At 49.0% G+C, this 24,531-nt stretch overlaps 2 protein-coding genes across 4 annotated transcripts in view; one reads left to right on the top strand and one right to left on the bottom strand.

The window, feature by feature from the left end:
* Nucleotides 1–11,720, bottom strand: part of TRABD2B (TraB domain containing 2B) — a 204,934-nt gene extending 193,214 nt beyond the window's left edge. Inside the window, exons 1-2 of the mRNA XM_084785988.1 lie at nucleotides 10,960–11,720; nucleotides 8,338–8,898 (exon numbers count right to left, since the gene is read on the bottom strand). Coding sequence (XP_084642114.1) covers nucleotides 8,338–8,898; nucleotides 10,960–11,061 — 663 coding nt within the window. The 5' untranslated portion in view covers nucleotides 11,062–11,720. The remainder of the gene's footprint in view (nucleotides 1–8,337; nucleotides 8,899–10,959) is intronic.
* The window catches only part of LOC311599895 (uncharacterized protein), a 36,285-nt gene continuing 13,412 nt past the window's right edge, over nucleotides 1,659–24,531 (top strand). Inside the window, exons 1-3 of one of the 3 annotated variants that reach the window (XM_084785989.1) lie at nucleotides 1,659–1,773; nucleotides 1,885–2,005; nucleotides 3,234–3,453. In XM_084785989.1, coding sequence (XP_084642115.1) covers nucleotides 3,312–3,453 — 142 coding nt within the window. In that variant the 5' untranslated portion in view covers nucleotides 1,659–1,773; nucleotides 1,885–2,005; nucleotides 3,234–3,311. Of the gene's footprint in view, nucleotides 1,774–1,884; nucleotides 2,006–2,909; nucleotides 3,454–11,317; nucleotides 11,425–24,531 lie in introns of those variants that run through there. The other 2 variants (XM_084785990.1, XR_014780052.1) reach the window with 2 other exon arrangements.

The raw sequence follows: 24,531 nt of genomic DNA, 5'->3' as shown, positions 1-24,531 counted from the left end.
AGAAAAACAAGGACAGGTTGTGTAACTTGCCGGGGGTTATCTGTGGTCCTAGAATGCACCTAGAAGTCTTCCCAATAAAGGGGGCTCCTGAGCTGAATCTGTCCCGTGGTGTGTAAGTAAGTCTAAGATAGGGCTCTGAAGGTCAAATCTAGCGCGGCTGCTGCTGAGATGAGGGAGAACCAGGGAGCCGTATGCAAAGAGCACAAGTTCCTCGGTCATAGCAAATGAAAAGGAAACTCTCACTTCTTCTTCCTGCTCTTCTTGACACATTGGGTAGGAAAGAGAGGAGCTTAGGAACAAAAGGTGAGCAGCAAGCCAGGGGACTCTGGACACAGAGATAAACATGTGCCCTGGTGGCAGGACAGGGTATGCTGGTGAGGTGCTGGCAGGTGCCCCCCAGGACAGTAAGGAAAAACACAGCTCCCGTAACAGGTACAGAGTACACACATGCCAAGGCCAAGGCTGTCCTGCAGAGATGGCCCTGGGGCCCCAGCATTTATGGGCCTCCTCTAATGACTTTCCTGGCTCTCTTTAAGGGTAGCCAGGCATTCAGAGTAGAGCAGGTACAATCTATGCATCAGTCCTTTCAAAACACAGTGCTTTTCGCCAGCCACCTTTTGTACCTGAACTCAAACTACTAAACTGTCAGATTGTGTTATTCCATAACCCAGGCACCAAGGATAAGTCTTTCTATGAAGTAGCATTTGCTTGAAAAGTGCAGGCTTTTTAAACAAGGGCAGTCCATTCGGGTGAGAAGGAGCTAGCCAGTCAATAAAAACTGGGAAGGGGCCTTAAGAAGCAGGGAAAGGATAAGATGATGTGTAAAGCCATGTCCAAGGACTGTAGTGAGAGGAAGGGACAGAAAAGCCTGTACAGCTCAGCGCCCCTGGAGCCCTGGAAACAAGAGCATCATGGAAGGTCAAAATTCGATGCTTGGATATGAAAAGACACTGTGGAGGGATGAGCCTGGAGATGCTCTGGCACTTCTAGTATGGGGGAGGAGGGTGTTTTTTTTTATATCATAAATGGCAAATAAGAAAGAGAAAAATGACAACATGTATTAGGATAGAGAGTAATGAGTCTAGGAGGAATTCATGGATGCCCGGGGCAGTGCTGAGGGCACTGGATACATTTCAGGTAGAAAGTCTAAGACACAAAGGCTAGGATAGCCTCACCTTCTAGCTAGTGTAGCCAACAAGCAGCCCAGGCTACCCCCAGAGATGTGGGCTTCCGACCTGGAACATGCTCAGCTCAATTTCGCAATTGCTTGTGAGTACATGTTGGACTAGGTTAGAATCAGGAAAGCAAGTCTGCCCAAGTAATAAAGTCAAATATAGAAGTGCTGAAAGAATGTCATAAAATTCCATAAAGAATTCCACAGAGGGGAACACTACATGTGGCATGGCCATAAAAGAAATCTCTGGGCCAAGTCTTCACCAGTTCAGACCTGACGGCATTCTAGGAAGACTTCCTGGAAGAGGTACAGCGTTGAGCTGAGCCTTAAATATCAAAAAATTGGGGCGGGGGTGGGGGGAGGGAGGGGTTTCAGAATCAGAAGAGAAAAGGAGGAAATTCCTGGCGAGGGAGGGGGCCCAGCAGAAGCTGGAGGCAGGATATACTGCATAGATTTAAAAGCCTGCAGATCCTGGAGGAGCAGCCTGGCGAGACGGCTTGGCAGCCACGAAGCAAAGCTGAAGGCTGGGCCACCGGCTGCCTGTGGATTAAGTGGGTGGACAGAGAGCCAGTGATGGGAGATAAAAGGGAGCGAAGTGGGTAATACTTAGAAGCCAATTCAAGGCGGGTTGTGTGTGGGGGGGGGAGGTGGGTGGGTGGGGGGGAGAGAACGTCAGCCTGGCAGCTGTGGCGCTTGCCAGCATTCTTCAGTTTCCTCCCTAGAAAAGCTGCTTTACCAGGCAACCTCTTCCTGGCTCCGAGAGGAGTCCAAATGGGAGCTATTAACAAAGGCACGCGCACAGCTTTATCTCCATCAGAAAGTGCTTTGGCGGTAAGGAAGGCTTTTTCTCCGCAGGCCCTGTAGAGTGGAGTGGAGGGAGAGAGGCTTGGGGGGGGCGGGGGGGGGGAAGGAGATCAGACGGGCTTGCAGATGGGGCTTCTTGGAATTCTTGGGAAATGGCCCCTTCCAACTCTTAAGATTTTGGAAGTCTGTGTTGATGAGCTGAAAATGCTTCAAAGCTAAGAGGCTAGGGTTTCATGACGTGAAGATTCTTCCGGTCCAAAAATGTCCCGGAGCCGAAGGTTCTAAGATTTCACCATTCTTTGGTTCTCTGAGCCTCCTAGTTTGAGCTTCTGGGTGGAGAAGTCCAGAGCCTGCACGTTTTACTGTGAGTTTCTGATCCAAGCTTCATCACCTCCAGCTTTGGCGGCAACTCATTGTCCTTTGATGGTGGTGCCTAACTGTCCTGAGTTTCCACTTCTTAGCCTGCCATCTGACTATCCGGCTCCATTCAGACAAGACATAGATATACAGGTTTGGATCGACCAGGTCACGGATACCAAACGGGCCAAGCCTGCAGTGCCATTAGGACCCTCTTTTTTGTAAATTGCCACCTGGACCCAGAAGCCATCGGTGTGTGTATGTGAATGAAGCAGCATTACCAGAGGGCTTCACTGTGTGACACACTTTCCCAGGACAGTTCCTGGTCACAGGGCTGTGGGTGGGACACTTGGGGAGGGGTGGTGGGCTGCAGTGCAGCAAACCCTGTTTTCTAGAGCTACAATGAGCCATCTGGGGGCAGCCTGTGCTAAATACACTCCCTGACCAAGAATTTCAGAGAGTAAACCATTCACACTCTCTGAGGTCCGCCCAGAAAATCCAGCTTCCATGGCCGGTTTTTGTTCCCTCCACCCTGAGGAGAAGACTCAGGTCTCACAGAGGGCCAGCTGAGGGGCCCAACAAAGTGAACTAGAGGGTTACCTGGCGCAGAAGCTTGGAGAGGGCCCTAGCCCTCAGAAATAGGCCTTCTTGGGGGGAATCTGGGAATTAGTGACTGGTTCTGAAAGCTTTGGACACGTGACAAGGAAAGAAGAAAGAGGTCTCATGATGAAGGGCGAAGAGCAAGGACATAGGAGCCACTAAGATTCAGATACTGTGAGGCTGAGTTTCTACTCTGTAAAACAGGACTAGTCACACCCACATCTCAGGGTACAAAAGCAACGCATACTCTCAGGTAATGAGTTCTCATCACGCAAGCATCTATGCCGTTCACTCCCAGATCTCTGGCCCAGATCCTGCACTGCACTGCACTGCACTACACTTCAACTGCTCCGGTTAATGAGTGAAAAAGTGAAGGATGCAGGGGAGCCTTAATGAAGGAGGCCTGGGCAGGGCTCAAGCAGGCTATGCCACAACAGGCCAAGCGGCCATCTCTGCTCTGCAGACCAGCAGCAGGATCCCCCGACCCCACCCCCAGGAACCAATGAGCATCCTGACAGGTAAGGGTCGGCCAAGGACAAAGCTGCTAAAGATGGTTAAGTCAGGCTTAATGTTGTGATGTGGGTTGGCTCAAACCCTCTAAGGTTTGAGACCAGACATGAGAGTTACAGAAGGCAGAACAGAGTTGCTACTCGAAATACTGTCATGGAAGAAAAGAGACAGTTTGAGCTGGCTTACAGAAGGGGCTAACAGATGAATGTCATAGTTGCTGGCCGTCAGTCATCATTCATTCTGCAAATATTTATAATGCACTTCCTGTCTGTTGATGAACCAGACACAGATACAGAAGCTCTGGCCATATGTAAAGTCAAAGGAGCTTCCTATATTCAGCTGTGCAGGTTAGACCTAAATTAGGGGGCTATCTTCACAGTAGGGCCATGGGAAGCTGGAGATGAACTTCAGGGAGATGGTACCCAGAACACCTTTGGAACTCCAAGTTTGGAGGTACCTTAAGATTCCATTTTTAAGCGAGAGGAAAAAAGCTTCAGTGCTTCTAAATGATGTTTTTCTTTGTGTATTTTATATCTTACTTTATCAATAATGATATATCATACATATATACCTACACTTGCATGCACAGACATATATATATACATACATATATATATGTGTGTGTGTATATATATTTACACATACACAAATTTACCAGATAAAGTCATGAACTATGAAAAACCAAAATCAATCTGCCGTTTAGACGCCTAAAGAGCATAGGTTTTAGCTATGGGACATTCCTGAACCACTGGGCTTGTCAATGTAACTACAGCCAATGACCCAACTCTTTCAAGTGTCAACTTACTGTCTTTTCAATAGGTATGACAATAAAGCTTTTAGTATTTCCCTGAGCACTGGCGTTAATAACTTCTGAGGTCCAATGCTGCCTGCGCCTAGCCCAGAGTTCAGCAACTGATTCTGTGATTTCTAGCTCCCCTGAGGAGGAGACTGAAGACTTCTCTGAGTATTTTGTGCACTTTCCGCAGGCGTTTCTCTATCGCTAAGGTTCTCAGACCCTGGATAGCACCGGTGCACAGTGGTAAAAGACAGCAATGGACAGAACAGCATGTTCCTTTGTTCTCTTACCAAACCTGGGAAGATCATCTAGCTCAGTGTTCTCAACCAGGCCCTCCACCATATAGTGTGAGTGGGCAGAAACGGGAGAAGACCTGAGAGCCCCGCGGCGGTTCTCAACTTTCCTAACGCTGCGACCCTTTACTACTGTTCCTCATGTTGTGGTGACTCCAACTATAAAACTACTTTTGTTGCCACTTCATAACTGTAATTTCTCTACTGTTATGAGCCGTTAACGTAAATTTTTATTTTGGGGGCACAGGTTGGCCAAAGGGGTTGCCACCCCTTTGAGAACCACTGCTCCAGAGAGAGCAGTGGCAACCAGTATCAGTCCTTGGAAGCAACAAGCAGACCTGATAAGGCTCTCCATCCAGTTCCTCAGACTGTCATAAGATCTGGCCTCGAGGCTTAAACTTCCCAGGCTCCCAAAAGCAGGGGCTTGCCACCATCACATTTTCTGTAGTGCTAGCGCTTGATGAGTAGTAAGAACCTATCACTGAGCTATACCCCTAGCCCTCTTTTGACTTTGCATTTTGAGGTAGGGTCTCACCAAGTTGCCTGGGCTAGCTATGAACTCACACTGCAGCCCAAGTAGGCTTGAACCTGTGATCTCCTGCCTCCGCCTCCTGAAGAGCTGCAATTATGGGATTGCGTCAACAGGCCTGGCCCCTCCCCTCCCCTTTTCCATAGCCCACCTTCATGTTGTTCAGCCGAGGTTGGACAATGGCTATGGTTGCTGGAAGAAGGGCAAGCCCACTTTTCATCTTGCTCTCCTATCCCCTGCTCTGGAGCCCACTAACACACCCTGCCAAACACAGAAGCCACGTATAGGAAGGTCTTCAGCCACTTAGAGGCCCGCAGACGGGCTCTGTTCCTCATTAGCCATGTGGCCTTGGGCAAGTCATTCAACCTTTCTTGGTGCCCACCTTAGTAAGCCAAAGGGGTTACAAGGAGAAGTCAATGGAATGGCAACGCACTCGGAGCTTCCTGCTGGGTGCCTGGCACGTGCAATTGATTAGAATGGTCCTATGGAATGTCAGGGCTGGAAGGGGCACAAACGATGACCTAATCCTGGTGTCTGATTTCACAGGCAGAGTGAACCGAGCCCAAGGAAAGGAACTGACTTGCCCAAGGTCATATGGTAAAATCTTGGGGATACTGAATCTAGCACCTTGAGTTTATTTTTGAAATCAAAGGTCAGAACCTGTCACCAGACCTACTTGTTCTTCCTGCAAGAGGGACAGTTGCCAGTTTTCCAAGCTTCCCCTGTCTGCCTGCCCCGTAAGTTTGATTTAAACTTTATTCTCTGCTTAAGAAGAAAAACGCATATTTCTACCCAGAAAAAAAAATTACATAAAATACTTGAAAACATCAAAATTAAAACTAAAATCTCAGGCCTTGGTAAAAAAAAAAAAGCAGTCTTCCTTGGTCATTGCCCACCCCTGATTTTGCAATAACAGTGATGCTTCGAGGAAAGAAAAAAATAAAAATCTGATACACATAACAGATATTTCAGTACAATAACGCATCACAGATGTTCCTATCAAACTGCACGCACGCACACACTTTTACTGAGAAGGCAGCTGCCTTTCTGACTTTCAGGTTGGGGATCCCTAAGGACCTCATCTGCCCAGGTTCTGCACCCCCACTCTCCTCAGCTAGCCCTCCTCGGCTGCCCAAGAGGATGAAGGAGAGGTTTCATCACCTCCCTCCAAAATGCTAGGAGGACAAATTGGTGCGTCAGGCTCTCGGGCAGGTGGTGAAGGGTGTACAGATAAGGAAAGGAGAGGGCGCCTGCTCTCTCTCGCCTGAGCCTTGTTAGCTGCAGCCCTTTGAAGGAGCTGGACCCAAGAACAATTCGAAGGAAGAACGGGCCCAGGCTGGTGGTGGTGGTGGTGGGGGGGGGTGGTGGTGGGAGTGTTTTTGCAACAGAAACTGGAGTCTGTTTGATCTTCAAACATGGGCTTTGGAGACTGTCAGCGGGCTCCTTGCTGGCCGGGGAGAAACGGCTCTCAGTAACTTTTCCTAAAACACAAGCTCACACACTTCGCAGCGAATGTTTTCAACCCACCAGAGCCGTCATTTGGTCGAGCGGCAGTGTTTCCAGACTCCCGAAGAAAGATAGTTTTGTTGTTTTAAGAGAGACAGATTAAAGCCAGGGACTGTTTAACCAGAGAGCTCCAGTGCTCCCTTCAGCCCTGTCAGGTTCCTCCTTGGTACAAAGAGGGTGTTGAGAGTGACAGTGGATCCCCCACCTCCCAAACCTAAAATGGATATCTATGGAGGCCAAGCATGAAGGCTATGGGCAGAGAGGCCTCCCACAAAACTGCCTCCAAAATGAGATGGGCGGTGAGTGCTGCCCCCACCTCCCCCCAGATAATATCAGCTCATGAGGCTGGCAAGGGGAAAGTCACTTCAGAAGCAGAGAGCCGCTCTGTTCAGAGGGGCTCGGCGCTGGGGCAGAGAATACACAGGATTTTCCCCGTGGTGATGGAGGCAGGCGTAGTCAGAACCCTGCGGGGCGTGACTAACTGCCCCAATATTCCTGCCACCGGGCCCTCTGGGTAAGGACTCCACAATTATGGGAGAGCCAGCAGGAGAACTCACAAACCCGCCTTTCATTTGGCCGGCAAATCAATCTGGCTTCTTACCTCCCTGGGGACAATATTGCATTTCCCCTGGAAAAACAAAGGCCAGAGATCTCAGAAGGGGGATCAACTTCAGCAGCAGTTTCCCTGGTGAGGTGCTTGCAACATCTCTGAAGCAATCGGGTCTGATTCCGGGGATAGAGCCTGGGGTCCAGGCATTTTTATGAGTCTATCTCCTTGATGATGAGCATCAACCCAGACCCTGGACTGGGGCCTCCTTGTACGAACCATGAGGCAGGAGCTCCCACCGTGGGTTGACAGCCCTGTTCTCTAGGCACAGATGTGAACGCATTGTTTCGGGAACCTCAGAGTTGAGTTTGGGACCAGTGAGTTGTGAATGACCTCTGCCCATAGAGGCAGGCTTTTAGTGACATTTTGCTGGATAAGGTCTCTTGACAGCCAGAGACTTTAGCCCTCTTAAGCCCCTCCCTTCTCCCTTACTCCCTAGGTTCAGAAATCAGATCTGCCCATCTTAAACAACAACAACAACAACAACAACAACAACAACAACAACAACATTTTTCTCTGGAATTATTAACCCTCCCCCCCCAAAAACCCTCTCCTTGTTGATTAGAAGTTCCCCTCAAGGTTAGGGAGACAGCCCCAGAATTACGGAGCTTAGCAAAGGCCTGGGGAATTGTGCAGAACCTCCGCGCTAACCAGCAAAGCAGTGCTGGTAGAGGCCATGTCCATAAATATCTTCCCTGACAGCACAGCCTAGGCACGATGCCCTCTACTTAGACACACCCGCAGGTGTGCATCCAAACAGCCTCAGGATAGGCTTTGTGCTCCAAAGTCTCCAGGGCTCGGGGAAGCCTGCTGCAAATGGGCAACTCCCTCTTTCTGTTTCGAATCACTCTGATGCTCCCAGGGAAATTCTTTCTGCTCAGGCAAGCACAGCAGGTGGAGAGTGGATATCCCCAACAGGGAACCACTGAAATGGAAAGAAACACCCAAACTCTGGCACGTAGTAGTTTCCCCTGACCCCAACAAAGCAGCCCAGTGCTGCTCTGGGGCCAGAGAGACGCTTTGGCTTGGGGGCAGCGGGGAGGGGGAGAGGGGGGATGGGACCTGGCTCTGGCTGTCTGTTGGAACATGACAAAGATCAGAGACCAAGACCAAGACACCGTGGGGCTGCCCGGCTGGATCGACCAGCACGTAGGTTCCTACCTGGGAGAAGTTGAGCCCATTGAGAGGATGGCACTGCTCTTCCACCCGCTCCACAGCCCCAGTACTCTTCCTCATCTTCTCAGCCTGCTGGGCCAGGTAGAGGTCCAGCACAGGCACGCCTCTGGAGCGCACATCTGTCTCTGTGAGCGAGTTCACCATGAGCATCACCCACACCGGCCTCTTGCGCTCCCAGTTGCCAGCGATGGCATTGAACAGGTAGTCAGCATACAACCCTTTGCCTCGCTGCGCTGGTGTCATCCATGAGGGCATCATCAACTTCACGTAGTCCAGGTGGCGCTTCAGGCGCCAGTAGAGCTCCCTGGGCAGCACATCCTGCAGGTTCTCTCCGTGGGGCAGCAGCTGGCAGCTGGCCAGTGCCGAGATGGTGTAGGGATCTGTCAGATCCAGCTCGAAGTAGACGCGGGTGCTGGCCTGGAAGGCTGCTTTGGAATTAGCGGGGATGAAGTCCCAGACCCGGGTGTAGGGAACGTGGATGGTGCCAAACAAGTACGCTGGGGGGTGGCGCCGAATAGTCCACAGGAACGAGTTCAGGTCCCTTTGCTACCGGGAGGAAGGAGAGGAGAGGCAGATCAGTGAGGCCAAAGGCGGCAGAGCAGAGCCAGGGTTGGCACAGAGAGGGTAGATGGGGCCAGAAGGCAAGCGGCCCCACTGGCAAAGGCTTTGCAAGCTAAAAGCTCCACATTCAAGGGCTGGGGCCTTGCCCTATCCTGGTTGGATAACTGGTAGTACATCATTCCACCTCCCAGGGACTCAGTTTCCTCTTCAGAAAAATGGGGGTTGAGAACGGGAGTTCCTGGTAGGATGGAAATCCACAGAGCGGACGTATCTGAAGCCCTCAGAGCGGTGCCAGGCCCGGAGGAAGCGGGCAGTGAAGGGAGGTTCTCTTTATGACTAGCTTGCACTGTGAAAGCCAAGGACTGCCACACAACCTGAGAACACTCATGCTTGGCCAAGCCAAACCTTCACCAGTGATGTTTCATGTGGAGGGTGGGAAGAGGTTGGGGGTGGGGGGTGGGGGGTGGGGGGGGGAGGACCAAGAGTTCTCTCTGGCAAGAAGAGAGGAAGTCATATAACTTTTAAATACAGCCATTAGAAGACACATGCCAAGAGCACTCTGAAAGCAGAACACCTATTAAAAATAGCACACCTATTTCAACAGCTACTTCTCATTCATCCGGGTGGGTGAGGTTTTCCTCCTGGAGGGGCAGGTCAGGGGTGTTAGGTACTTTCCTCCACTCGCTGAGACCATAGATGAGAAAGTATGTTTTAAAAAAAAAACTTGCAAAGCCAAATCAACTCTCACTTTCTGGTTTGGGAGGAGATGATTCCCTAGAATTAACCCCAAGAAACGCACATATTCTGGGTGCTTTCCAGGCTTCCCCACCAAAAAAGGTGTGCCTGGTTCTCCATCCCCATGTCTGTCTTTTTCTGTGACTTAGGCACACACTAGAGTTGTGTGCCTCGAGCAGAGCACAAATACCAGAGCTTTAAAATTTTTTTTTCTTTCAGTACCAACTAGGATTTAGAAAGAAATAGAAGTGAGAGGCTATCTTTGCTCTCAGCAAAAGCCATTTTCCATCTAGAAAAGTCCTTGGGGTTGACCACTGACCACTTACAAACTTTACGTCAACTCATGACACATTCCTACTTGATTCTGGTACAAATGAAAATTATTGTGTGTGGCAGAAACAGCACCTTACTTTACCTGGAAAAATATGTAAATCTGAATGCACACAAGAGAGACTGAGTGTCTACCAGAGACAGCGAGTTTCTTCTGCAGGCAGCAGGCTGTGCACCTAGCCTAAGGCCCACCTTTGGCCTGCTAATAGGGCAGCACAGGAGGAACCTGCAACAGTGTTCTGGCCTCCTGGTATCCAGTTCAGGGTGACTGACAATGCATTAATCTATATTTAAAGAGAAGGGCACTGAGGGAAAAACCAAGAGATTCCGGGGTTGGGGAGGAAAATTGGAAGAAGCAGTAATTACTTGACCCCCTCAGGGAAATATTGGACAAGGAAGTTCATTCTGTCATTTCCGTTTCTCTCCTCTGGACTCTTAACTCCTTTTCAGGAAACAAGGGCATTTGGGACAATAGGTGCTGGGTGGGATCTGGGGTACAGAGGGGAGAGGGAAGTGAAAAGCAGCCACAGGGTTAGGGAAGCCAGCCTTAGGTCAGAAAAAAAGGGCAGGGAGAGGGAAAGCTGGACTGAGGCACAGTGTGAATGAAACCAAGTTGGCTGGTAGTCAGGTTGTGGAGAAGGGCAAAGGGTATTGGGAAAAGGAGGTCAGAAGGCAGAAAGAGACCAAAGGGTAAAGACAGGATAAAAAGACAGTAGAGTCAGAAGCGGGCACCGGAGAGGGGAAATGTCCAAGCAAGACCAAAAGCCTAGAGGAAACTGTCCTCCAGTGGAGAAGGAACCATCTGGGCTGGGCTCAAAGTTGGAGCCCCTGAGGACAGATGCTACAGAAGGGAGCCCAGGCTGTGCCCAGAGGGTAGAGGTGGAGCGAGTGGGCTGAAGAAGGCAGGTCCCAAACCATCAGCCCTCAGGCTGGAGTGCCCAGGCAGGAGGAGGGAGAGTGGCAGGGCTGGCGCTCGCTCACCGATCCGGGCTGCCGGCACTGTCCTCCGTCCGGGGGTTGCGGGCGGGCTCGGGCGGTGGCGAGGAGGGCGGCAAGCAGCGGCCCCGCCAGGGCGGCGTGCATCCTGCCCGGGCCCGCCGGGCGCGGGGGACCCTCCTGGGCAGCGCCCCCTCAGCAGGGCGGTGAGCCCCCAGCTGGGCACCGAGGATCTTCTGGAGCACAGGGCTCCAGGCGAGAGATGCTGGGAGCCCGCTGGGGCGTGGCTGGATGTCCCTGTCGGACCTGGGGGTCCCTCTGGGGCGGGGCTCCGTCTGTTGGAAGAGGGGGATCCTCTGGGGCGGGGCCCCCTCACCAGGGCGCGCAGCCGGGTTGGCCGAGCCCCGGAATTCTGCGAGCGCGCTGGGGTCCTGGAGCGCGTGGGGGTCCCGGAGCCGCGTCAGGGTCCAGGGGTACTCGGGGTTCCTGGGACAGTCCCGAGATCCCAGGGTGAGCGGGGATTCTGGGGTTATGCTGGGCACCGGGGCGCGCAAGGGTCCCAGGGGTGCGCAGCGCTCCAGGGGGCGCGCAGTGGGACAAGTGCGGCGGAGGGCGCGGTGGGGCGGGGGTCGGCTCTGAGGTGCCGGGCTGCCCCCAGCCCGCCTCAGAGGGGCGGCGGGCGGGCGCGCGGCCGCTGCCCGGGCTCCGCCATGCTGCTCCGCGGCCGGGAGGGAGGGAGAGAGGAGGGCGGGAGAGCGGCGCGGAGCCGGGCCGGGCGGGGGGCTGGGGCCGCCGGGCGGGGGAGGGGAGGACCCGGCGCGGGGGGCGGGGGGCCGGGGCCGCGGCGGGCCGGGCCGGGCCGGGCCGGGCTGTGCCGCAAGGAGATGGAGTGAGCTCCGCGCCCGGGCGCGGCGAGGCGGGGTCTGCCGGGCATGGCAGGCGCTCGCTGGCTCCGCGCTCGCTCTCTCGCTAGTTCCCTCGCACGCGCGCGGAGGGAGGCGAAGCCCGCAGCAGCCACTTCCCAACTTTCCAAACTTCCCAGCGCAACTTTTTCCTCTCCTCCCCTGCCTGCGCCTCCTCCCTCCTCCTTCTCCTTTCCCCTCGCCAGCTCTGCGCCGGGCGTAACTCTAGAGTGCCACCGCCAGAGGGCGTCCGGCCTGATGCTCTGCTCTGTGGACCTCAGGCTAAGAGGTGGAAGCCTAATGGTCAGGCTGCGACAAATTTAGGGTCATGCGCCAGCTTAGCCAAGCACATCCGCCAGTCCTGGCAAGAATAAGCAGGCAGCAGGACAGGATTTGGGTAGGCACTTCGAGGTATATCACTGGGGATCCAGGGAAGGTGGTATTTTACTTACAGTGTTGTCTTTCTGGTGTGCCTAACACTGGCATATGTGTTCTCTAGGCACTCTGCAAATACTACATTTAAATAAAGCATGTCTAAAGAAATAAAATAACTATCACCAGAATTCCATGGATGCTTTTCTTTAGCCAGTCATTCTCCTGTCTGTTTCTCTAGGTCCACACAGAATCCCTGGGTGTGACTGTGGAAGGGTGAGAATTAATGTCCATTTCTAAGACTAGAAGAATTGAAAGTCTTTAACATTAAACCTCTTCTGTTTCTGGGAGACAAAAGAGGCTTTAAAGAGGTCAATGGATTAAAAAACAAACAAACAAACAAAAAAAAACCCCTTCTGTCTCTTCACAGCAAATGGAGAAAGAGGGCCTCGGTGTGTGGACAAGAACACACCACAGTTTAAAGAAAGGATTTACTAAGTCTTGCATCCTGGCACAGGTGGTTAAAAGGATGAATTAGGTGATATTATCATAAGTCTACAGAGAACAGACGAGGTCAGATGTGCAAATAAACAACGAAACTACACTCATGGCGGAACACCAAGGAAAGGTGGGCAGAGGAAGGGCTCCTAAGACAGACAGCTGGGGCCAGGGCAGGGCCCTAGGAAGCGACCGTGAAGAACAAGTCAGCTGTAGCTAACAGACGGAAGGGAAGAAGATGGGGTGCCAGGTGCCAAGGGGTACACACGAGAGGGACCGCCTCGAAAAGCAGGTGGCAGGAGCCGAAGCTGCATCTTCATGCTAGGCCTGGGGCACACCTTCGCTTGTACACAGACATGAGGAGTTACTCCAAGACTTGAAGGAGAAAGCTCTAGAGCACATCTGGACTGACAGGGTGCGTGGATTGAGGGAACAAACCGGAGGCAGGGCTGGTAGTGGGAGCCAAGGCCTCTTGACACCCGCACCCCCCCCCAGCTAAGGGCTCTTCTCCCCCTTCTCTCCACTCACGCCTCAGGGCACATTGAGCCCCTGGAGAGAGGAATGCTCAAGGTTTGAGTGAGGGAGAAGGGCTCACCTCTCTGAACCTAGAATGTGAGTAACTAAGAGGCAGACCGGAAGGGCAAGAAGGAAGTACCAGAGCGGCCAGGTCGAATCCCACTAGTCACATGAAATTCCCACACTGAATAGATGTTGGCCGTTACCTAGAGTTCAAGCGACTAGGTATCTGGAGCAATTTGTTCTGCTCGACCTCTTAGCCACGTACCTATGAGGCGATAGATGCTGAGGTGGCCAGAGTGCCTAGAAAATAGGGCATCAGGGCGTAGGGTAGTAGCTCTGTCTCCTACACACAGAACTTTGAGATGGGCAGCTGTGACAGAAGAGAAGTCCTTGAAAGATACTGCCTGACTCAGGACCCCTCCCCACCGACTCCCTGCATAAATCTCTGTCTACGGAAATGTTCTTCACAATAGCCAGAAGGTGGAAACAATCCAACTAACTGTCTATCAGCTAGAGAGTGAATGGAGAGCCAACGGTGGTGTGTCAAGACATCAGGCTACACACCTTAAAGACATACAATTCTTTTTTTAAAAGGCATGAGCAAGACAGAATATTGCTTGACTTCAAAAGGGACTGAAGTGATCACATGTACAGAGGCAAAAAGAGGGGTGGTGATCACCCAGAACAGGGCTGAAACAAGGCTGAATGACTGAGGGACCATACCAAACGGATGTTAGGTTTCTTTGGGAGGGTGGTGAAAACAAAAATCTCAAAGGATGATGGCTGCACAACACTGGACACAATAAGAGAAAAATCACTTTAAATAGGCTTGTGGTATGTGAATTATATTTCCTGAAGCTGTTACCTAAAACAATAAACAAGAATGAGGTTTTTTTTTTTAAGATTCTATTTTTATTTATGTGTGAATATCTGTGTGTCTGCCACATGTGTGTGGATGCTCATGGAAGCCACAAGAGGGTGTTGGATCCCCTGGAGCTGGAGTCTCGGGTGATTAAGAACCACCTGAAGTGGATGCTAGAACTGAACTCAAGTCCTCCACAAGTGGTGTCTCTTGGCCGTTGAACCATGTCTTTAGCTCAGCTTCAGTAAGTTAAAGCATTTCCCCCTCCCATTTGGTTTTGTGAGATAAGCCCTGTGTTGTACTAAATTCTAAATCCGAGAGGCTAGGGCACTTAGACATTCTCTCTGGACATCACAGTGAACTGAGGAGACCCATCACCAGCATAAACAAGCTGGTGGAGTGAATTTCCTTTAAGGGCCTCTGCACCCAACACTAAAGATTTTCCTTTAAGGCCCATTACTAGTTTAGGGCCTTTAGGTAGGGTGAGAAAGGGCTCCAGGCTCAAGAGGGGGCAGTGGCTGTAGATTCTAGACTTCTCTGCCTAGGGGCACATCCGGACCACTTTTCTTTTATTGCATCTTAATTAAGTTGTTCAATCAGATTAGTACCAGGAATCTGTAAGCTGTAACAGCAGGGGCAGGAGCAGAAGCCTTGTAGCGTAACTAAACCAACAAAGTTGGCCTCACGAGCCCTGCTCTGTTGCAGGGTGTCCCTACCAGGATGAGAGATGAGGGACTTAGCCTATGGCTCAAAGGAAGAGCATTGCTCTGGGCCATGGGCCACTGGCCACCCCAATATTCTGACTTCAACCCCTGATTCCTATAGTCAGCATGCATCCTCTGCCCCCAAATTCTGTGTTCTCTACCCTCATCCTTGCTTGGAAGTTAATCTTTGATGAAAGAACAGGGTTGCTTCTGGGAGTGCGGAGAGAGGAAGAGGACTGAAGAATTGAGCAGAGACAGGCAATGCTGAAAACAGTCTAGAGTGAGAGAAAGCACTTGAAAAAAATGCAGACGCTGAGATGATTGGGCAAAAGGCATTCTTTTGCTCAAGTGGAAAAAGAAGCTCGTGGTCACAGAAGTGTAGTAAGAGAGCAGAGCTGCTAAGTAGGATGGCATTCATTAAAAGTAACGCTACTGTGGTACAGCCTAGTAGGGAAATCTTGGGTACAGTGGAATCAGCCCCAGATTTAGCCCTCAGGGAGCTTGCCGCCCAGGAGAGAGGACAGAACTACAAACGGAGCTTGGGGAGACAAATAGAACATCGCAACAGTAAAGATCTTTGCCAAAAAGGTGATGTTGGGGTAAGACACCTCCCTCTCAATTCCACGTTTGTTGTTGTTTTTGGAGCTACTGAGTCCAACTAGTGTTGCCCATAAGGCTCACTTAAGAGTAAGTTGGTGGAAATCAGTCTTTAAAGAGGGAGCCAGAAGCTGGCTGTGGTGGTGCATGCCTGCAGTCTCAGCACTTTCAAGGTGGAGGTAGGAGATTCGGGGAGTCACGATTAGCCTCATGGTGAATTCAAGAGACAGTGCTCAAAAGAGGAAGAAGGAAGCAAGGAAGGAAGGAAGGAAGGAACAGAAAAACGGGAAAAAAGCAGGAAGCTGGAATTTACAACCCTTGTAACCTCAACCCTTGTAAACAGAAGCAGGAGGATGAAGAGTTTGAGAACAGCCTAGGCCACACAGAACTGTCCCCCACCCCCAAAATTGCCACCAACAAAAGAATACGCAGGAGTTGGTCAGGAAGAACGAAGAAAGAGAAGACACTGAGGGCCGTGGGAGCTGCACATTGTGATTGGGTTTGGTGCATTAGGAGAACTGCAAAGGATGATGGGAGAGAATTAGAACTAGACAGGGGCAGAAGCCATGGGTGCCGGCAAGGACTACTCGGGGACTCGGACAGTCTTCTACCCTCCCATTAGGGGAGACGACCTTAGCGTGCTCAGCACTGGAGACACTGTGGCTGCCCGCAGAGGGTGCCCGACAGGCCGGGCTCCGGGTGGGAGGTGTGCTCCCACTAGCTGGCTGTGTGTAGCCCTAGGGGTTAGCAATGGCTCAGTTCTCATGTACTGTCTCCATATGTTCTGTGGTATAACTGAGCTGCCCTCCGTCAGCTACTTGTCACTTTTGAACAAGAAACACCTGTAGACGTTGAGTCGAAAGACGTTTCAGTGAGTGCTGTTGCAATGCACTGGAGGGTGAGATCTTTTTGAGTTGCTGATTTCATTTATTATGGATGTGCATTCTGAAGTGAGATTTGCTACATTGTTATAAACAAACAAACAAGCCTCCAAGCTGTTTTTTGTTATTGTTGTTGTTATTGTTGTTGCTGTTTATAATGGATTTACTGACTTAACATTTCTAGCAACAAGTGCAAGGATTGGACAAAAGGACAAATTTTCAGTTACAAGGTATATTCTGAGGATCTACTATGTACTACACCTAGTGGTGTTTGTGCTTATGAGTTTAACTGTAGTGATTATTATGCAGCATCTATATGTTTTAAAATCATCACTTTGAACATATACAATCTTTCAAGTAAATATTTCAGGATGAATAAAATGAAATTTAAAAAAAGAAAAAAAAATCATGTAACTATCAGGTGATGGTGCACTGTCATAAAAATCACAATAAAGACCGAGTGGTGCACTGTCATAAAAATCCAGGCATAGTGGGAGCCAGGGGCCCTAGGACACTTTTCTGGAGGAGACATGATTTGAATTGATCTAGGAAGGAAAAACAGGTTCAATGGAAGCAAAGCCTTTTTTTCTTTTCACTCCAGGTAAGGGGAGTGGTGACAGCAATGAGATGGAGGAGAAGCAAGGAGAGAGCATTCTGGCTAGGGACTGAGAGGTGGTGCCAAATGAGGAGAGCGCTGAGGTGGCCAGCAGGCCCCAGAGACCCTCCTGTCTCAGAGGGGTCTCCCCAGCGCTGGGATTAGAGGGGCCTCCCCACTGTTGGGATTACAGGTTATGCTCTTGTACCCAGCTTCTATGTGCATGCTGGGGGAATCTAAACTCAGGACCTTGTGCTTGTGTAGTGACTATGTTACCAACCGTGTGCCATTTCCCCAGCTGTGTTTGTCCTCATTTTTAAGATGAGGGCGTGTCTCAGAGGAGAGCGATGACACTCTCAAGCCATCCATCTCATTGTTAGAAAGTCATCTGTCTAAACCTTTGCTAAAAACCTTCACTCCCTCCAAATTCAGATGGAGAAAGTATGCAGGTAGCAGGGCAGACGAGGGTGTGGCTTGTGAACACACTTCTGCACACACAGTCGCTAGGGAGTATATCCACACCACATCTGGCAGCTCTGGGCCCTGTCTGTCTTCCAACCTAACTAGGATAGAGGGTAATTGTCACATAGGACTTGCCTGTCACTCTAGCCCAAGCTGCGCGAGGCTCCATTCCTCTACTTAGGACCCTACTGAAGTATGGAAAAGGGAAAAAGGAAATGTGATGCTTGAAACAAAATACCCCATCGAGCTGACCACTAAATGGTACTTAGACCCCAAATATACACACAGCTGCTTTATGTAATGAAGGCTGTGGACCATGTTCCTGGATATAAAATAACAAACCACATATAAAGTTTTACGTTGCTGTGTAATTAGCACGGATCTGCAAATGTGCTAGACTGTTAGGGTGAGGGCAGAGGAGCTTGGGCCACAAGTACAGAGAGGGTTGGAAAAGAGCAAAGAGCACGCCCCAGGGATGGAAAGAGTGGATTTTCAATCCTGCCATCTTCCTCATTTCTCTTGGCCTTGGGGAAGTTATTCAGACGCTGTGGATTTGATGTTTGGTATCTGTACCAGCGGGCAATGGTATCTGCTTTCTCAATAGTGCTATTAACTTACTTTCTGCCTGAAGGACGGTTGACAGCTTGTAGAGATGTATTTGGTTGTCGTAACTGGCGTCCTCTGGCTGGGGCCAGGATGATGCTAAGTACCTTTCAGCACATGGAACATCCTTACTTAGAAGTATCACACCACCAATGCCCGTCCTGTTGATGCCGAAAAAGCCTGCCCCTTAGAGTAGTGTGTGACACTGTCACCATTCTTAACTTTGATTGGGCACTTTCTGTGTGCTGAGTACTTCCAATCACTATTTCAATGTGATAACTCTCGCCTGCTCATAATAAGTCTGTGAGGGAACTGCTACTGTTATTCTTATCCTGTACTGCCATCATCCATCCATCCATCCATCTGTAGGTAAGGAAATTGAAGTCCTGGGAGTAAACTTGCCCAAACTCACAAAACCCCTGAGTGGTGGAGCAAAGGGGTGTTTGGAAAAGGCCTGAAGCTCCAGGTGTACCATATGTGGACTTGAACTCACATTTTATTTACTGGTAGCTTCAGTGCATGGGACACAACAGGCAACGTGGTCTCTGCAGAGAGAGCAGAGCACCCACTCGTTCATGAAGGCCACATGCAAGCATCCAGTGTTTGACAAATGGGACAGTGAGAATGCCTGTTCACACTCAGTTTTCTTTGCAGAATAAAAATAACAAACAGGCAATTAAATAAAAGTGGAGAGAGAGTTTGAGGGATAGACACTGTGTTATTATCAGAAGGTTCTGGCAGAAGAAGGTGTGAGGAAAGGGTACCATGAGCCGAGTAAACAGCCTTGGCAAAGGGAGCACTCTCCTGTGTCCAAGAAACAGGAAAACCAAGGGAAGTCAGATCTAGGTGATGAGAGATAGAATTCTTAGAAATGTGGCAGAGAGGAGGGGCCACATGACGAGTGACTATGAGTTGAGGTAAGAAACTTGAGTTCTGTCTTCACTTAGGAGTTATGGAGGCTTTTAAAGAACATTGTGACCTAATTTGCTTCGTGGAAGTCCATTCAAAGCTCAGCGTAAAAGATGATGAGGTAGCAGAAGAGATATTCAGGAGACTGGGCAGGATCCCAGCTGGGATCAGGTGGGGAATGTAGGGTCTTATTCACATGGGTGCAGTGGGGCTGGAGGAGAGGGGACAAGTCTGGTCCACAGTGTAGAGCTAGTAACTAGCATTTCATAATAGATATGATAGGTAGAGGGTTTTATTTTTTGAGCAGCTTCTTCATTAATTGAGACAGCTTGAGAAAAGTACAGATTTTTGTGTGTGTGTGTGTGTGTGAGAGTGGAGAAAAGGCAGGAAGAGTTCCATTTGAGGTCATGCTAGTCATGCGCTGCCCACCAAGTGGACGTCGTAGGAAGCAGCTTAGAAATATCCTGCCCTTCAGGAGAATGAGCAAGACTGTGGACACATTTAAGATTTATTACACAGATGTGGAGATGTAACACTAGGCCCATTAGAGACAACGATGATGACAAAAGATAAACACACAGACAGACAATAGACCGGGGGACAGGTAGGTAGAGCTGAAAGCAGCCTAGGTCTAATGCCAGTAAGCACTTGCATTTCAACTTTGAAAGAGAACACTCATTAAAAGAGATAAGGGATCTGATACCCTCTTCTGGCCTCCCTGGGCACTGCATGCACCTTGTGCACAGACAAAATACAGGCAAAACATCCATATCCATAAAATACAAAAACTAAAGAGAGAAAGAGTTACAGGAGTTGGGTAGTGGGGTGGTCCATATCTGTCATCTCAGCACTCAGAAGGCTCAGTCAGGAAGGTCAGTTTGAGCCATATAGTGAGTACCAGACAACCCACATCAATACCACATACCAAGACCTTGTGCTGTCTCAGAGCGGGAGAGGGAGAGGGAGAGAGGGAGGGAGAAGAAGGAGAGAAGATGAAGAAAACAAAGATGATGACAACGACAGGTGTGAGAATAAATGGAAAGTCAATGAAGTAGAAGTAGCCATTGTGAGGAATCTCTCCAGATTTGTGTCAGAGTCAAGCTGGAGTGGCTGAAGAACACGGGCCAATGGATAGACGCCGGTTGCAGTGAGCTTTCGGTTGATGATGGCTACAGCACAAAGGGAGAAACTCTGCAGCCACTGGTCTTGGGGAGTGCATCACCTGACAGACTGGGGAGATATCCTAGAGAAAGGAGGGAGGCAGTTTCTAGAAACTACATGTAGCTAAGCCTTGTTAGCAAGGAAGGTAGTGGTCAGGTTGGTGGGTGAGGATGCTCCTCAGGAACTGTTCTGTTCCTCACAGAAGGGGACCTGAGCCCTCACCTACACCCCTGCTGGACCTCACTGAACCTGACACTGACACAATCTGAGCCTTACTCTTGGCCCTATCCAGAGCCCAGATCCAAAAGTTAAATTGCTCAATTCTGATAAGTCACTTCCCTTCATCCTGAGGAACACCCTGGGGGGAACAGAGGGCTGGGCACAACAGGTCTCCACAGTGAGAAAGACGTTGAAGCAACATGAAGCCCAGAGCTGGGTATTCCCTTCCTAACACCAGTGGGAAAGGGAGTCTCTGGGACCTTCTCAGGGTGGTGTAGAGAAAACACGTTAGTGGAGAAGAATCATAGCAGAAGAGGAACAAATGCATGAGGCTCTCCAAAAAAGTTGGTGCGTTTTTGTTTTTGTTTTGTCTTGTTATTGGTTTTTTTTTTTTTTTTTTTTTTTTTTTTTTTTTTGAAGGAAAGGTCCCCAACCGAGCAGGAGTGAAAACTCACTGAGGCTTGCAATCGGTTCAGACAAGTGAAACTGAGAGCAGCCCTAAGTGGGCTGGGTGTGGTTTTGGTGTTTCATCTCAGTAGGAGAGCTCAGGGCCTTTCAGTTTTTGTCCCTAACTATGGATCCTCACAAGGCTAAATGCATTTGTACATTCATATGGCGATCAAAGTTTATAGGTGTTAAACAAACAAACGAAAAACCAACAACTCTGCTGACAATTCCTGATCAGCATCACCTTTTGGGCATCACAACCTGGTAGCGGAAAGTGAGGACACTTAACTTCCTTTATCTGCAAAGTCAGAACAGTAGTAAAGTGTGGTTCACAGGTCTACTATGGGGAGGGAGTAGGATGATGACTGGGTCGCACTTTGTGTACTATGAAGAGCCGTGGTATGGCTTTTAGGGTCTTTATTAGTAAGAAGCAGAAGCAGAAGAGGACGAAGAAGAGGAAGAGAAGGAGGAGGAAGTGTAGGAAGAAGAGGAAGAGAAGGATTTAGCCTCAAAGTATCTTCTGTCCTAGGAGAAATACTTGGATGTTTCACAGGCCAGGAAGAGGACATGTGGACACCTTAGAGCTAGAAGCTGTTGTGGAGGCTCTGCATCAGAGCAGAATGCAGGCCTGCTGATTGAATTGGGCATGATGCACCTTACCCGGGGATGCTCTGATGATTAGCTGAGTGGGTGGCATAGGCCAGAAAGCACTGTTCCTACCAATGCTGCACAGGTGGCAGGCATGGTGTCTGTGACTCTCACGGTGCCCACTGGCACGCTGCCTAGCTGTTTACATTTGCTTGGCCATTGCTCACCAAGTCAGTGGTGAGGAGTCTGACGTGTCTGTGTCTGGCCTCTGCTATTTTCACGGCAACTTTCAGTCTATATCTGCAACTTGGACTCTCTACTATGCAAAGCCCCGCGTCACCATCTGGCTCATCATGTCCTACCAGATATACACCTTTATTTTTCTCAGTTCAGACTCTCAACTGCCTTTGTTTGGAATCATCTTTTCACCAATCTTCTCGTGTAAGTATCTGGACACTGCTGAAGACACTTAGCTATGGGAAACCCATTATCTCCTGAGGCAGCCCTACTACTCTTGTAGATAGATGCTTTTAGCACTGCTGACTCACATATAACACCAGCACCCGACCTGTAGCTTTTCCTCACCGGTCCCTGCTGCTTGCCACCCTCGCAACTGCATGGTGCAGATTCCAATTCCATTTTCTCTTCACGCCATTCATGCATAGATTTGGGCGCAATGACCACGTACCCCTGGGACTTTTTGTTCACTCTCCTATTCCTTACTAAGAATGCTTTCTTTCTTCTCACATTTTGATGACTCTGTTTGAGACTCCTTGTGTCTAGAGATGGTACAAGCACTTCGCAGATTTTCTCCCACCCACTGATGTACCAACTCTCCTGGCATCTCTGTGCCTGGAGATCAGAGATGATGACTGTTGGAGTGATTTGTCCAGAGACTTCCACTTCTAAGTTTTTCTGTGACTAGATCCTTTCTGTTTCCCCATACAACAGTCACCTCGCACAGAGCACAGACTTAGAATCTAGGTAGCATCTATGCTGACAGAAGCTTTCTAACTGCCTAACTTTTGTCCGAAAGATGTGTGTGTTGTGTGTGTGTGTGTGTGTGTGTGTGTGTGTGTGTGTGTGTGAGAGAGAGAGAATTGTGAGAGTGCATGTGAGTGTATGTGTGAATGTATAAGTGCTTGTGTGAGTATATGAATGTGTGTGTGTGTGTTTGGCTTTGCTTTCTACCTCAAGGCTTTTGCTTTATCTGTCTATAATTTTCAGAATTACCATCTTTCTCCTGTTCTCAAACTAGCAGTCGCCAGTGTAATCTGTTTAATGTTCATCATATCCTCAGAGACCCTTTTCCCCAGGACTTTCTGAACATAACACAGCCAGAATGGCCACCCTTTCCAGCTATAACACACAGCAATTAGCCCAGGACCAAAGGCACAAGCCTTTTAGAGGATGATTCACAGAATGGAGGGGAAAGAGCCCAGTTAGACAAGCTTCATACAGTTACGGCCATTCCAGGCTTCTCCATTTTACATGGTTTATAGTTCACATTTATAATCACGGTGGCTGCTCACTGCTATGACTAATTGACAATATATTGGAGTACTTGTTATATTTCAGACATTTAACAGTATATGAGAATCCTAATTGTTTACCACCTCATAAAACCCTTGGCCTCGCCAGCTTTTTTAATTACAGCCATTAGGTTGGGTGTGAAGTGGTGTCTCATTGTGCTTTTAATTTACATTTCTCTAATGACTAATGGTGTTGAGTATCTTTTCATGTGCTTACTTGTCATTCTTCTTTAATGTAGCCCTTGTTCAAGCCTTTCGCTCGTTAACATTGTGCTGCTTGACTTTTTTTTTTCTGTTGAGCTGTGATTGTTCATTTTTGTTCTAAGTCCTTCATCAAGTACAGTTTTATAAACATCCCAGCATTTGGCTTATACTTTCATTTTCTTAATAGTGTCCTTCGAAGAGCAAATGTTTTAGTTTGGAGCAAATCCAATTTATCAATTTTCAAAATATGATTCGTTTTTTTATGTCTTGCTTAAGAAATCTTTACCTAACTCATGATCACTAACATTCTAATTCAACAACTTCTTCTTCTTCTTCTTCTTCTTCTTCTTCTTCTTCTTCTTCTTCTTCTTCTTCTTCTTCTTCTTCTCCTCCTCCTCCTCCTCCTCCTCCTCCTCCTCCTCCTCCTCCTCCTCCTCCTCCTCCTTCATTTCTCCTTCTCTTCCTTTTTCTTCTCCTTCTTCTTCCTCCTTCTCCTCTTCCTCTCCTTCTCCTCCCCTGCTCCTTTACTCCTCCCTTTTCTTTCCTTCTCCTCCCGCTTCTTTTGTAGAGGATTTGCAGCTCTATGTTTTATGCTGAAGGCAAGTAAAAACTGCTCCAGGTGTCTGGGATAAGAACTTTAAAAGAAGAAATGTTTCCTTTCCTTTAGCTCATGGACTCATGTGTCTCTGTCCATGATCACGTCCTCCTATTACTGTGGGTGTGGGGCATGATTGCTGGGAAACAAAGAGAGAGTTTACTTTCACACCACAGTCTTAACCTTAATGCCCACTAAGCTACAACTCTCACAAATGGATTCATCCATTACTGAGATCAGAGCCCTCACGATCCAATTACCTCTAAACCAGCCCAGCTCTGGGGTGCTGGGAGCCAAGGCCTCAACATATAAGCTTTGAGTAGACTTTAAAGAGCCAAGCATAATAAGCAATAAGTTAAGTTTTGAAAGTGTTTAAGATATGCATCAAGGAATGCAAGCTTTTCTGCCTCTTCCTCTGTCCTTTCCTTATCTCCTTTCACTTTTTCCCCCTCTTCTCAATCCACCCTCGTCTTTTTTCCTCTTCCTCCTTTTTATAAAAACAGTGTATGTTGTTCAAATATAGGCTGCTGTAAGATGCCCTTTTCATGTAGTGTCATTCCACCAAGTTTGTCAGCAATTAGCTGGTTGCTCCTGCGTGAGTTTTTCTGGAGACTTTCTCTCATTGGCACACATCTACATCTATAGCAGCGTCAGTCACTATTACTATAGCTTTGCTCTTAGTTGTGATGTTAGGTGATAAACATTTTCCAATTTTGTTCTTCTGTTTCAATTTTTTTTTTTTTTTAGCTACCAAATCAATTGAATTTTCACTCAGAATTTAAAATCAGCCCATCAGTTTTTGGAAAAATAAAAGAAAGTCACTCAGGATTTTGGTTGAAACTGCAAGCTATATCTTGAATAATGTGGAAAGAATATGCATCTTGACACCACAGTGTCTCAGATCCATAAATGCCATTTATCCTGCCAAAGAGATTCCTTAAGTGCTTGGCAGTCTTTTTGCAATGCA

This window comes from Acomys minous (assembly GCF_964271855.1).
Source record: "Acomys minous genome assembly, chromosome: 6".
Taxonomy (NCBI): Eukaryota; Metazoa; Chordata; class Mammalia; order Rodentia; family Muridae; genus Acomys; species Acomys minous.
Note: the sequence above shows the minus strand (reverse complement) of the source record. Positions and strands in the feature narration are given on the sequence as shown.